The sequence below is a fragment of the Cervus elaphus genome, chromosome 17, assembly GCF_910594005.1.
Source record: "Cervus elaphus chromosome 17, mCerEla1.1, whole genome shotgun sequence".
NCBI classification, from domain to species: domain Eukaryota; kingdom Metazoa; phylum Chordata; class Mammalia; order Artiodactyla; family Cervidae; genus Cervus; species Cervus elaphus.
The window spans coordinates 37,279,734-37,294,431 of NC_057831.1; the positions used below are offsets into that span (position 1 = coordinate 37,279,734).

The 14,698-nt window shown below is 41.9% G+C and overlaps 1 protein-coding gene across 1 annotated transcript in view; it reads right to left on the reverse strand.

The window, feature by feature from the left end:
- Positions 1-14,698, reverse strand: part of PKD2 (polycystin 2, transient receptor potential cation channel) — a 58,560-nt gene that overhangs the window by 16,625 nt on the left and 27,237 nt on the right. Inside the window, exons 3-7 of the mRNA XM_043870960.1 lie at positions 12,329-12,462; positions 10,444-10,694; positions 6,286-6,510; positions 3,162-3,390; positions 620-787 (exon numbers count right to left, since the gene is read on the reverse strand). Of these exons, the coding sequence (XP_043726895.1) occupies positions 620-787; positions 3,162-3,390; positions 6,286-6,510; positions 10,444-10,694; positions 12,329-12,462 (1,007 nt within the window). The remainder of the gene's footprint in view (positions 1-619; positions 788-3,161; positions 3,391-6,285; positions 6,511-10,443; positions 10,695-12,328; positions 12,463-14,698) is intronic.

Consider the following 14,698-nt stretch of genomic DNA (forward strand, 5'->3'; position numbering starts at 1 on the left):
TAAGACCTAAAATGTCCTGCATCTCCAGAATTGAGGCTTGTTGTCTATGACATGACTCACGCTTTCACATATAAGGAAATGCACATGATGCCTTAGAAGGAAATGAGTCCTGAAGGCACTACTTGGAGGTGGTGTCCGTCCAATCTCAATTCTAGGTAAAGCTTCCTTAAGACCTCCACCTGGAAAGGAGGCTATGTTTCCAGAGAACATTTCCAATGCAGTCTCTCTCCCTTCCACTTCCCCACCCTTCCCCCTTCTTAGTTCCTTTTACTTCACCTGGTCACCCCACGTTAGGTAACATTTGAACCCGTCTCTGTCTCCGTAAAGCCAGGGGCCCTAGGCCAGCAGACACGCTGAAAAGGGCTCTTGATGCATTTATTAAACAAAACCTACAAAGACAGTTCTTGCAAGAGTGCAAGCAACCAGGAGCCTCATTCAACAGTGAGATAAAAGATCATGAGAGTCCTGCTCGTTTGTTTCAGTCATAATACATGGAACAGCTCTGGCTACTTCAATCTGGCCACAGAAACAAATGCAGGTCCTTCAACATTTTCTGTGACTCACACTAACAAAAAGAAGAAAAAATATGAAAAATCTGAAGGTGAGATTTATAAATTACCTTAATCCAGACAAAAAACACTATGACAGCAGCTAGGTTGTTGAACTGTATTTGCCAGTATGCCGGATTCTCAAAGTTGGGGAAAGTATTTTGATCTTCTAGAAACTGTAGCAGAACTTCCACATTTGATGTTCTGTATATGTTAATTCCTATAGCGACCACTGATAGCTGGAAAACAAAAGAGTAAATAAAGATATTATTACAGTGTTCTAGAAATCTATAGCTCACCTTAAAATGACTAGTTTATTTTCCTTCATCAGTGTATTATTTCCAGGGCTCACCACTCTATTCACCCAATGGCATTCATAAAAGTCACTCACATACCCAAAGAGAAAGTGTTAAGCACTGCCATAAAAAGTGAAACAATACACTGCTTGCACTTCCTTAGTTAGAAACAGAATTTCAGTGAGAGCACGTGTGTGCACACACCCGAGATGTCACTTTACTACAAAACAAATCACACAGGAACGCCTTCTGTTTTTTCTGCCACCTTCCTTTAAATCACTTACTCTTCTTTCTCAGGCCTCATCTCACTCTCTGTTTTCATTTGTGGGGCTATTTCCTCACTCCCTAGCCATCTATCCTTTCCTTTATTCAACAAATACATAGATATCTGCACATACAGCACTGTGGCAGGGATCAAGAGGAACAAATGGAAGTAAGAAGTACAAACCTTGTCCTCGAGAAACTTAAACTCTGGTTCAAGAGCAAATAAACACACAAAGACAAATAGTACAAAAACCTTCGATGAAGCTGACATCATACAACACAGGTGAAGGGTGAATCGAGACGTATTAAAAGGAGTGCTCACGAGAAGAAAGAAGGAGCTTGGTCTTAGATGGTGGGAATGATGGAGGGCTTGAGAAGGCTTGCAGTGGGAAGATGTAGCCCAGAGGTCCCCCTTGCCTGTTTCTGTCCTTTAACTCACAACCATACAATTCTTCATATCTGCTTTGGTTCTGGGCTATAAAGCCAGGTTTGAGGGGAATACTGGGCCCTACTTGCATCCCATCATCACTGGACGAACATGTATGTGTGGAAAGTGCTAACGGTCAACCATAAATGTCTGGCCCTCACGTAGATCTTGAATCCATGGCAGCTGGGCTGTGGCAAGTGCCGTGACCTTTGCTGTTCATTCTCTTTCTTTTCTCATGATCACAGACCACTTCATCAGCCCTTCCGGGGGTGGCTGCCTTGGTGATTGTATTAGAGTCAAGACCTGACTGGCTGCCAGCCACAGATGAAAACGACCACCTCACCACCTTCCTTTTCTTCTCTGTAAAGGAGTTCCAGTCTTAACCTAGTATTTTTAGCATTGGTGGTAGGAATATTTCCTTTGAGCTTTTTAGAATACACAGATAAGTGTTTTCTGCATAGACTTAGCTGAAAAAAAATGGCTGACTGACTGAAGCTAAAAATAACTTTTATCAACTCTCACTAGGTACCCTTTGTTTTAGCTCTGCCCAGGGCAAATGTTTATAAAAGTATGGAAGTAAAGTGAAGTGAAAGTCAGTTAGTCATGTCCGACTCTTTGTGATCCCATGGACTATACAGTCCATGGAATTCTCTAGGCCAGAATACTGGAGTGGGTGGCCTTTCCCTTCTCCAGGGGATCTTCCCAACCCAGGGATCAAACCCAGGTCTCCCGCAATGCAGGCGGATTCTTTATTAGCTGAGTCACCAGGGAAGCCCATTAATATCATATCATAGAAAGACACTGAATTTCCTTGAGACTCTTCCTTCAAAATAGAGAATGAGAGAGTAAAGGGAAGAAAGAGAATTTATGAGAGTTTGGGTCATTATGTGACTCTGAGTTTTGAGATTCTCAGCTCTATCTACAGAAGAATTTTCTTTTTTGGATATAAGCTTCACAGAAAGCATGCCCTATTTCTACAGGGTCAGAAATGGTTTCAAAGGAGAAGTAGAGTTCCAGTAACTGTTTCCTGAACTTAAAAAAGCACACTGTCTGAATTGTTGTCTTGTCAGTACTAAGAGTTAAAAAAAATAACAACAATAGCATAGGGAAGCAAGTTTCCAAGAAAATACTTGCAAAATTCTGTGGCTGCTGAGCCAAAAAACTAGCCTCAACTTCCATGATATCAACAAGAAAGAAAATATTAAAACTCCTACACAAGTGATAATAAAGTGTTAGAATTCTGTATTTATTTTTATCCAAACATTTAAAATTCTATGATGTGTATGATTTTGCAAATGTACCTATTACACCACTACCAAAACAGAATAAACAAAACATTGTTTTCTCTCCCACATCTCATATGGCATGCCAAAGCCAAATATGAATTACTAAGCTATTCTTATTATTAGTGTGGCCAAACGACAGCCTATTGTAAATGCCTCTCCACTTCATATGCAGAAGGGTTACTCATGCAAAATGAGACAATTAGGAACACTGAAGCTGTTATTACGGAGGAGAACTTTAGACTCTCCTTCAGGAATATAAAGATCCACAATAGTGAGGACAGCAGAGACTCTAACATGTTTCTATAACAGAGAGGAGATTTGGTGTTGTTCTCCAACCTACCACGATGATCACAACATCCAGACAATTCCAGAAACTCCTGAAATAGTGTAGCTTGTGAATGCGAATTTCCAATATTTCTTCCACCACATAGTAAAGGATAAAGAAACAAAAGATAATCTCACAGGCTGCCAGGAAGAAATCAAAAGTTGTAACATAGCGGATCAGCTTTACAGGCTGAAATTGCCAAGATGGAATCACACCTCCTGTTGCTGGGAATTCGATCAGTAACCTGCATTGTGATAAGAACAATTAAAACAATAACATCAATAACAACCCATGGATGCAGTCAGGGAAGAACATCATCTACTCTGTCCCTGCACTAGAAGGTAATAAAATTGCAACCACAAGTCACCCCAATTGTGTGTGTGTGCTCAATCGTGTCTCTTTGCAACCCTATGGACTGTAGCCCACCAGGCTCCTTTGTCCATGGGATTTTCCAGGCAAGAATACTGGTGTGGGTTGCCATTTCCTACTCCAAGGGATCTTCCCAAATCAGGGATCAAACCTGCAACTCTTGCATCTCCTGCATAGGTAGGTGGGATCTTTATCATTAGCATCACCTGGGAAGCCCTAGTCATCCTAGTTTGGGATGACCACCACAAGTCACTCCAAACAAGTGACAAAATGTTCTTATCACAGCCAGTAACCCCCTCCTTATAGAATTCTGTGTCACAAGAAGAACAAATCTTGTCTTCCCAAATCCTCCCAGACCAAAGAGATTATTTCTCCTCAGTCTCCCATTTACCTTTCTGGTATTCATACTACTCAGAATGCTGTATAATTGTTTTTTAAATGCAGAAATTAATCAAACAAGCCTTTCTCAGACTTCTATTAAATGTAAGTCATTCAACTGGGCAATGAAGAACATAAGAAGTTTGTGTCATCTTTCAAAACACCTATGGCCCAGCTGAGAAGTAGGATGTCTATTTTGTATACAGATAAAGATAGGGACCGAGTTTCTCATTCATGCATCTGGTGAATCAGCATCAAATATTTGCCTAGGAAAACCTTTCTGCTATTGGAACTTCCTAGAACCTTATAGTGAATTGGTGCTTAGTAAATGTCTGATTGTCTGAAATAGTAACATATGTTTTTACATTCACACTGAAGGCCCTGGTCTTTAGTGCTTTATCATAATTGAAATGAAGATGCTTCTTGTCAAATTCACCTTTGCAGGTGTCACAGTGAGAAGGTTAAATGATTCACTTAATAGTATAATTTCCCTTCACACTAGAAATAGACTCTCTAGACCCTTAACTTTAAGATTTTTTTAAAAGACGTCCAATCTGCTATTAGGCATAACTATCTGTCCCATTACAGGATAGACGGGACAGGACCTCTAGAACCTGAGTATCTAAGGTTCAAGCATGAGCAACACTCAAGTACATGCAGGGACTATAGCAAATTAGAATTGGTCAAAGAAGCGTGAAACATTTTCCTTCCTTCGTAGTATCAGTATCCTGTTTCCTTCCTATTTGATGTGCTAGAGAATAGGGGTGAGAACCACAAACCAGAGAGCAATACTGAAATGAAGAGCCTTGTGACAGCCTCAGTGTAAACTCGCAAGGGCAGGAAGTGGCCTGTGTGCTGAGTCATCTCTCTCTGCCCGTTGTGGTTCTGCATGGTCAACCCCTCCAGACACTGAGGCAACAATGCAGAAAACTGAAGCAACTGTCTTGACAATATTCGCTCTTGAAGTATGGGGAGGAAGTGAGACATATTCATTTATACTTTCTATATATATGTTATTTCCTTAAATGTCAACCAGAGTTGCTTGCTTGTGTTTATCCTCTTTCTGTGTTCACTAGAATCATTAGGCGATGTTCAGTAATAATTGCAGCAAATGTTCATTCCTTTCTAGTAATATCTGTTACTTGATTTAATGTAAATCACAATGTGATTTAACGTGATAAAAGTTGTTAGATATAAAGACTGGGAAAATCCACTTGGCTATATAATGTAGAGTTTGAGTTTAGTCTCAAAAATAAAGCTACTACAACAATTTATCCTTATGATGTGGTGGGTAAACATATGTGCAGGGCTTCCCAGATGGCGCAGTGGTAAAGAATCTGCCTCCTAAGGCAGGAGACTCAAGAGATGTGGGTCGATCTGGGTTGGGAAGACCCCCTGAAATAGGAAATGGCAACCTGCTCCAGTATTCTTGCCTGGAAAATCCCAAGGACAGAGGAGCCTGGTGGGGTCGCAAGAGTCGGACATAGCTGAGTGATTGAGCACACAACACAGACAAACAAACGTATGCGGAAGTAATTCATGTTGGCAGTGTCTGGATGTTGCCACCATGTTCACAAGGAGGATTAAAATGGGTGGATGCTGAATCTCCAGAGTTCTGCTTTTTTATAGTACACTACCTTCTAACATGCTATTTGTTTATTTTGTTTATTGTTTATCATTTATTATCTCCTCCTGATTGAATGCTAACTCTACAAGGACAGGGAAATTTATTCTGTTCACTGATGCAGGCCAAAAGACTTGAACAGTGCCTGGCATATACTAAGTGTCTAATAAAGGTTTGTTGAATGAATGGATGAGAGGTCCAAACAAGCCAGTGAGATCTTTTGTTAGTTTCCTCACTATCAGCAGAGTGGTCATGATGGTGACATCACAGAATGGGTAGAAGGAACTTTATGTGTCTTTGGTAAATCTTTTTAAGTGTGAGCAGATACCTAGGTATCCTGCTCAACCCAGGCATAGCCCTTGACTACTGGGCTTATGTTCTGGTAGCAGGCGCATCGTATGAGAGTGGGAAACTCAGGAAAGTGAGACAAGATTTGATGCCAGGGCTCCTTGGTAACAGAGCATCTTCATAATGGGAAAGGATAAATGCTAGCAAAACACAGTGCTTTATCTGAGAAAGTTCTAGCTTTGGGATGAACTTGGACCCGACTTAAGGTTCTTCCTAACTTGCAATATTCAGGGAACCTAACTCCTTTCCCCTAAATGTCCCCATCCCAATAAGCTTTTGGTTTTCATCTCCTTGTTATTAGTTCTGATCCTTGACACTCTCATGCAGACAACTGCAGGCAATGGTTTTCTGACTTAAAATCCAGACTAGGATGTATTTACAAATACACAAGCAGAAGGAATGAGTGCCCTTCATACACACCTGATCACGCAGAACAGGTTAATATTGGCGTTGTACACTGAAAAGTCAATAAAAATTGCTCTGGTTCCTCGGTCCAGCCAGACATTTTTCTTGAGGTTAGCAACTTGAGTGGCTGTTTCCTCTCTCGTTCTTGACAAATCCAGGTAATAACCAGCTCCACTATAAGTTGCAATCATTCCCCAGTGGCTACTCCCATTCAAGTCTTTTTCACTTGTGTAGATCCAACTAATTAAAAAACAAAACAAACAGGTAAAATCAATGGAACACTTGGAGCAATTACAGAGACAACTGGTTCCTGGTAAGACAGAATAGGTATTGATAAAAAATAAATGCAAGTCTCATCAAGCTGGGTAATGTGCTTTCCACTGTGCTTTGTGTTTTCTTACATAATTCTGGCATAGCTATTATCCCCCTTCTAGGAATAAGGGCCCTGAGGCTTAGTGAGGTCAGCTCTTGTCTCAAATGTTTTTACAGTAAAGTCAGAAACCTATCCCAGAACTTTCTGTATTCAGAGGTCTATTCTTTTAGTCCTCAGCTGATATGGTTGCCTTCCCAGGGTAACTCTGGGACTAGATGACCCAAGGCCTCCCCAAAATTGCAGCCAAAACAGGTACAAATTCATCAAATGCCACTGGCAGCCACCGAACTAAGTGAGACTCCACAGAGCATTGGGAATTTAATCCACAGACATTTACAGAGGCTCTCAGGAAGCAGATGATCCTTTGGCATTAATGAGGATAGAAAGACGAACCAAGATCCTTTCTCTCCCCCATTTATAATAAGTAGGGAGAGAAAAGTTGTAATTAAACCATGAAATTGCAAGGTAGCAGATAATAAGAACCAAAGAAGCAGCATAGAGAGATTGCCTGGACCAATCTGAGGGAAGCTAGCCTTCTTTGAAGCTTCAATGATGAAGAGAAACATGAATGAGAGAAAGATTTGGGAAGAAAACATGTTGAACATAGGCTGTGGAAGGTAAGCAGGATTCAGACTTACACAGGGAGTTGGGGATGGTATTTTTAAGCCTGAGCCTGGCAGAGCCAAGGAAGTACAAGGTATCTGCTAAGTAGTTTGGTTTGGCTCCCATATGATGAAGAAGAGAAGGCTGAAAGATAGACTGTGGTCAGGGAGTGAGGGGCAGGCCTCACAGGGTCACCAAAGAGAAGGTTTCTGGGAGGCACAGAACAGGGTTACTCTGGGGGCTGAGGTGAGGACAAGCCTGAAGTGGTGAGGAACAGAGAATTCATGGGCAGAAAAGAGTCAATATAGTGGGTCTTAGACCACCTTTTCTTAAAAAGCCCTACTTGCCAGGTTGGTCCTCAGTTGGTATATGGAATTTAGGTGATAAATAGCTCCCTACACTGATAAAAAACTTTCTCTGACCAGAAACAGTGGCTTGAGGTACCGAGGCTTCTATACAAACAAGATGGCTTATGCTGCATGCCTGCTTTTCTTCTGGGAGTCTGGGATTTGAGGATGTGCCAGGCAGAGCCTGCCTGTGTGACCAGTACCCAGTAAAAGAGGACAGGCACCAACTCTCTGATGAGCATCTTGAACAGACAACGTTTCCTATGAATTGTCCCCATGTGTTCCTGGAGGAAGGACGCATGCCCCGTGCGACTCCGCTGGGAGACAACCTTCGCAGACTACACCTGGTTTCCTCCAGTCTCGGCCCCAGGTGCCTATCCCTTTCTCTGCTTTTCCATCTATCCTTTCACTGCAATAAACCTCAGCTGTGAATATAAGCTGAATCCAGGGAGCTCTTCAAGCAGCTTGTTGAACCTGGGGGTCGTCCCGGGGACCCCAACACAGCTGAGTCAGCTGTCCCTACAAGAACCAAGAGGTGACGAGGCCTGAACTAGGTGGGAAGGAAAAGGGCCATGGCAGTCAACAGAACCTGGCACTGATCTGGAAGTTGGGGCAAGTGAGAGGAGACCTCTGAAAAATGACTTGAGTCTCTTTTTGGACAATTCAAAGATAGTGGTGGCACGTACAGGAGGGCGTTCAGCTCCAACAAGAAAGTGATGAGCTCAGTTTGGGGCATTTTGAACTACAGGAGCTACAGGGGGCATGCAGACTCATCTTCTATCACTCGAATGTTGGCAGTGCCAAGACACGCGTGTGCTTCTGTTGTGTTTACTGCTGCTTTTTCACTCCAGCCAGCACCAAGGGCATTCCTAGAAAAGGGAGAATTCACTGGGAACATGCCTGGCGCATGTTAACACTCAGTATATTTGTGGAAGAAACAATGAATCATCAAACAGAGATGAGAATGGGAGCCATCTGAATATCAAAGGAGAGAGTATAAAGAAAGAAAAGATAGATATCTGAATATAGAACCTGGAAATAAGAGAGAGGAAGGGGGTTGTAGAATTAAGAGAAACTCTATTTCACTATCACTCACCAAAGTCAAAAGAACAAGCAATCAACAAGACCGTATCCCGCAGAGGGGTTGATGAGGATTAGGCTGGTAATGGATCCGTGGATCGGCAAATAGAACAAACCCACTAGTAGCTTCCAAGAGAGATGTCAAAAGCAAAGGCTTAAGCGTTAAGGTGTGAATCAATGGTAATGAAAAGGAGGAAGCCGTGAAGACTCTTCTTTCAAGAAGTATGGTGATGAAGGGAAGGAGAAATGGGAATAACTCAGATTCTGGCAGGACCAGGGATGGTTTCGAACTACACACAGGAAGGATCCCTTCATTAGCCCACCCTGCATAGAAAATCACTAATTCACTGTGTATCCAACAGGTATTTACTGAACATTTTGGATGTTCTAGGTACTGTTCAAAGCTTTGGAAATATACTGGTTGAACAAAACAGAGTCCCTGCCATCAAGAAGCTTGAATTCTGACAGAAAGCTTAGGGCAACAAGCAGCGACCAGAGTAACATAATTAATATGGAAGAAGCAATGTGGTATCACAGAAGAAACATGGGCTTTGGAGTCAAGCTGGTTAGATCCTAGCATGATTCCATTTACTAGAAGAAACACTTTGCGTAAGTGAGCCTCCATCTTTTCATCTATAAAGTGGAGCTGACACCTATTTCAAAGTTGTTCTGTGAAAAGTAAAGGAGATAATGCAGGAATTCACTTTTTAAATAGCATCTGGCACGGACTAGAGGTTGCATACATCTCTCTTACCAATGACATGAAATAAAATATGAGATAAGAATAAATAAATAAATAATATAAGGAGCCACAGTTTAAACTCATGCTTGTGTTTTGCAGGAACTAGAAAATGAAGCATTAGAGAACAAACTCATTTGTCACCACCTGGAAAAATTGTGTTTTGAGGATTCAGTCCCTTTTCTCTACATCTGATGTGTAGTGAGTTTGTTTCTTACAGGCCGGGGCATTAAAGAGGGTGTGCACTGGATAACAAAGAACATGGTTATCGAAAAGGTGTTTGCCCTCATATGTGTCAACTAATATGGATTCTGGTGTCTTAGTTCCCAACAAAGGGATCTAGATAAACTGAAAGAGTTTAATTAAAGCTTAGGAGAAAATTCTAACCATAGTGACTTACCCAGGGCCCATGACCCAAGAGATCCACCTTGGGACAGCCCAAGAGCTCTTCTCACTTTTTGTAATAATTCTAGAAATAATGACTGCACTCCCTTAATACACAAGATGTTTTAAGTATGGTTATCAAAGAGCACTAAAAAATCCCTGCAAATATATACAACGTAGATATGGACTCAAAATCATAAACACACATTTGAAGACAGGTTTTAAACTAAACAGAAAAACGGCCTCAAAAACTTATTATACACTTTAAATAATTGTACTCTGAACACAAATTTGTTTCTAACAGCTAATAAAAAAGAATTTCTGTATCAAAAGAACTTCCTAGTAACAACCCAGTGAACCATGGCACTGGAACTATAAACATAGGATCCCGGCATCTTAAAAGAAACCTCTGAAGGCCCAGGTAGCTTTGTGCCTGTGGGGATGTGGTCAATAATTAACTCTTTTGAAAAATATGTATGTGGAAGCTGAAGCATGTAAAAAGTAAAGAAAACTTCAGAAGCCAAAGTTTGGCCACAGCCTTAAATATAAGCATTAAAGGCATATTCTCCTTGGTGAAGGGGTCAGAGAATGACGGAATGAATGTCCATGAGAAGCCAGGGCCCAGGTCCTCAGTCACAGACACTTACGCAGTTCCATTTCTAGGACCGAATGGAGCCCGGTCTTCACTGCTGACGGAGTAGACATCATAGCACTCTTTAATCTCATCTCTCAAGTCCAGGGGGATGGAACAGGATCCATTTCTGACTCTGAGTTGCCGTATACGTGGTACCCCTAACAGGAGGTTCTCATAGTAGATGAAGCTTCGGTTGTCGGCTTCCGTTTTGTTGCTGGGCTGCATCTTCCAGTACAGCCCATCCAACAAGGCACCTTCTGCGAACTGAAAGCAAAGGCAATGTTTTTGAAAAGCTTCAAGCTCAGAGGCTGCCTTGTTTCTTCCTGGAATGCTTGTGTGACCCATAGTTTGACAACTCTGTGAATAGGGTAGAGTGACAAGGGTGGGTTTTGCTGTCAGAAAAACTGGATCTTGCTCCAGTCGTGTTCCACCATTTAATTGCTAGCTGCGAGGACTTGAGCGTCTGTAATATCTATCTTTTTTTTTAATTTTATTTTTTGGCCACATTATGTGGCACGTGGGATCTTAGTTCCTCGACCAGGGATCAGACTTGCGCACTCTGCAGTGGAAGTGTGAAGTCCCAACCACTGGACTACCAGGAAAGTCCCTGTAATATCTATCTTTTGTGTGGTTGCTATACCTGGCAGAGTGGGCACTTCATAAATAATAACTTGGATTTTTACCCGAGTTCTAAAGGCTGGGGGGGATGGTGTCATTTGCATAAATCTATAACCATCATCAATTTCACTTTCCCTTATTAAAACAGCATCCCACACAGTAATCATGGTTCATTATCATTGCAGAGAAAAAAGATTATCGCTTTGATTACCAGCCTGCTTTCTGGTGGATCTTTAAATTGTCTGGAGTTTTCTGTCATACTGTGAACTCTCTAACCGCCCACCACCTCTTCCTCCTCTCCGTTTTTAGAGTTTGGCATTCATCATCACAGAACTGTGTATATGTGAGGTATCTCTTATTAGTTTGCCTCTAGGGATGACAAACCCAGCTGTTTCTCAGTATCTTATCTTTATCAGATGGTCAACTGAGATGGAATGCGTTGCTTTCTTGAGATGGGGAAGATTTATATATGTGATTTTTTGATTCCAAGAATTTTTAGGCATTATTTAGTGTACTCTGGTTCTTGTGATCCTGTTCCTCTATCTTTAAAATAACAGCTGTGACGCCAGAGTTTAAGAAGAATGTTAGAAACTATTTCCCCAGGAGGTAACAAGCATTTTCTCTCCAAATTCCCTCCCCATATTAGATTCTGTATATATCTTTGAGATCAGTTTAATATTTTTCCTATGATATCGCTCATTGCTTATCCTCTAATGTTAATGTTGGAATTTGTGACAATTTGGGGAGGGGCTGGATTGAATTTTACATTAGAGATCTTTGAAAGAATGTGCCTGCCTTGTACTAGGCACATGAATCCCTGTTCAGGGGTACATGCCACCATCAACAAGAGACAAAAACAGAAGTAAGACAAGACAAAACAATCAAATTCTGCCCTCATGGGCCTTATATCCTAGGAGATACTCAACAGATATTTACTGCATCATGAATGACTGAATGAATGACAACCTAGGGTGAGGAAGTCCACACTAGAGAGAAGTCCATTCTTCTTAGCCACATGTAAACACTGCATGTTAGTTTCTTCATTTACAATCTGGGACATGATTTTTGTACCTATCTTATTAGGTTACAATGGGGGTTAAATAAGGTAAGGTATGAGACAAGGTACATGCAAGGTTCTCAATGGAAGTGCTAACAACTCACCATAACTTAGAGCATCTCACCCAGTGTTAAGTGCATAGCTGGATCTGTAGACACCACTGAACTGAATTTATGAAGCCAAATGAACGATTTTCAATGATAAAGAGGTCATTTGCAAATACCTTCCAGAAGTCTTCCATTGAAGAAAGAGTTTTAAAGTTAGTTTTCTCCGTTTTGGACACTGGGGTGTCCAGGAAGAGTTGTGACATGATCCGGGTGTAGTAGTACACACTGGAGCTCATCATCCCATAGGTCACTGCAAGACAGAATAAGCCAAATGAACTGTGCAAAGGACCTGGCACACTCGCTCACACCATCCCAGTGGACACGCTGATAGCCATCCTGCCTTCCTTCCCTTCATCATTCCTCCAGGGTTCCTCCCCAGTTCTCTGGCTTATAAAAGAAATAAATTAACATTGGCTTATGTGAAACAGAACTGGCTTACTACTGAATATCAGATTAAGATCGGGCATCTCTGATCTTGACACATGGGACTTCCAGCGTGCCCTGCAACTTCACTTCCCACCACCTCCCGAAACACTCTCCACACCAGTGAGCCTGATGCCCCCAGCAGAGGCCACCTGGAGCTTCTCATCCCCTGCTGTGGGCTGCTGCTCACTCTCCCCACAATAGGATGGGCAGGCCCTTTGTTCTCAGATCAATTCTCCATTCTTCTCTGCTCTACTCTGCGCCTCACGGCTGACCCCTACAGACCGCACCACTGGGCTCCCCTGCATTCAGTCAACAGGAGGCAGGACAGGAGATCGGGGGGCCCAGGAGTTGGGTTTCCCCCTCCGCCCTCTCCCTCACTACCTGGATGCAGTTTGGCAGGACCCTCTCACTGTGGCCACAGCTGCTGGGAGCATCTCTTCTCCAGTCACGCTGGCCTCACGCCATGCCATTCCCTCTCCTGTCTCTTCAGGCCTGGAGGTGGGAATCCTTTCCAGCACCTCATGTCCCCTTACTGACTCTTGTAACCTTGCCACACCTCTGTAAACAGCCCCTCTGTTAAACTTTCTTTAATTACCACTTGTGTCTCCCATGTCTTTCCTTCTGGGATGCTGACTAACACAGACACATCTGCCTCCTACCACCTACCAGTTCTTATATGGCACACTCTAAACTCAAGCCACAGCCCTGCCATGAAGACTTGCTGATCTTACCAGCCCATTCTGAATGGTCTTGGAGAAAGGTGGGGAGATCATACACAGTCTGAGTGGGTCACAGGAGATTAGGATTTGGATCTGATCTGTACAAATCAGGTCTGTGACCTGTACAAGTAGCTTAAACTTTCTAAGCCTCAGTTTCCTTTTCTATAAGATGGAGATAATGAGTTATCTCATGGTAGTTTTTGGTACTTAAAAAAAAATTACTAAAATTTATCCAGTACAGTGGTTGACACTTAACAGTCTAGTAATGGTGGCACTTCCTCCCTATCCAAACCGCTACAACAAATCTATCAAAAATCTCAACACTTTCGTGAGTGCTGTCTTGCGCTGAACCCTAATGACTACAGGTATAATACGCTCTAATACCTAAGCATGCCTATATACTTCAAGAAGAAGGAAATACTTCTTATGTTTCCTTTGATCACAGAGGTTTTATATGTCTTTTGACCACAGTTCTCAACACTCAGGAAGTGATGAATACTTAGTTGACTCTGTAATAATCTTCGGGACAGCATAAAATGCATTTTAAAATCTCATAGTAAGTGATTAGGGGTTTAAATGGTATTTAGTAAAATCTTTCCCTCACCTAGGTCCCTTTCCCACCCAAGCATAACAGAGAATTAAAAGAGGAGTGGATAACAGTGATCAAACATGAATGAGTCTGCAAGTCCAACTGGAGCAGTCAGTGGAGCAATAAACACACACAACCACATGGCTCGTGTGCTATATCCAGACGGGTAGGGACAGCTTCCAGTCCCTTCCCTTAGTCTCCCTCCATGTCATCCTATGACCCACTAATTAGGACAAGAATACTCCTCTTTCAGTGTTACATGGCTTGCCACCTCTTAAAACCATATTGGACCAGAGTTACAGGTTTGGACTTTTAATCCACTCACACTGATGGGACAAGATGTTGTACATGAAGATGAGCAACATGTGATCTCTGTCCTCAAGAAGAGGAGCTCATGGTGTCCCCAAGGGGCATGCTGCCTACCAGCCCCCACATAGGGGTGGACAAAGTACAACGTACTCTACAAAAGGCCTTCAGATCCAAAGCAGATACCACACTCAAGAGGACGTGTGAAGGCTCCCCAAAGTCAACTAAACAATTATTAAACTGATTTTTTTTCAGTTTACTTAAAATCACAATTTGCTTTGGATTGGCTGGTTAATGTAGATCATGCTTAAATTTTTTACATATGGGTTTTTTGGTTGTTGAAAAAGAATTATGACAAACTATTTAAATGTTTTTATTTATAAATATCATGTATATATATATATACGTATATAGATATGTATATATATTTAGCCATTGATTTTTAA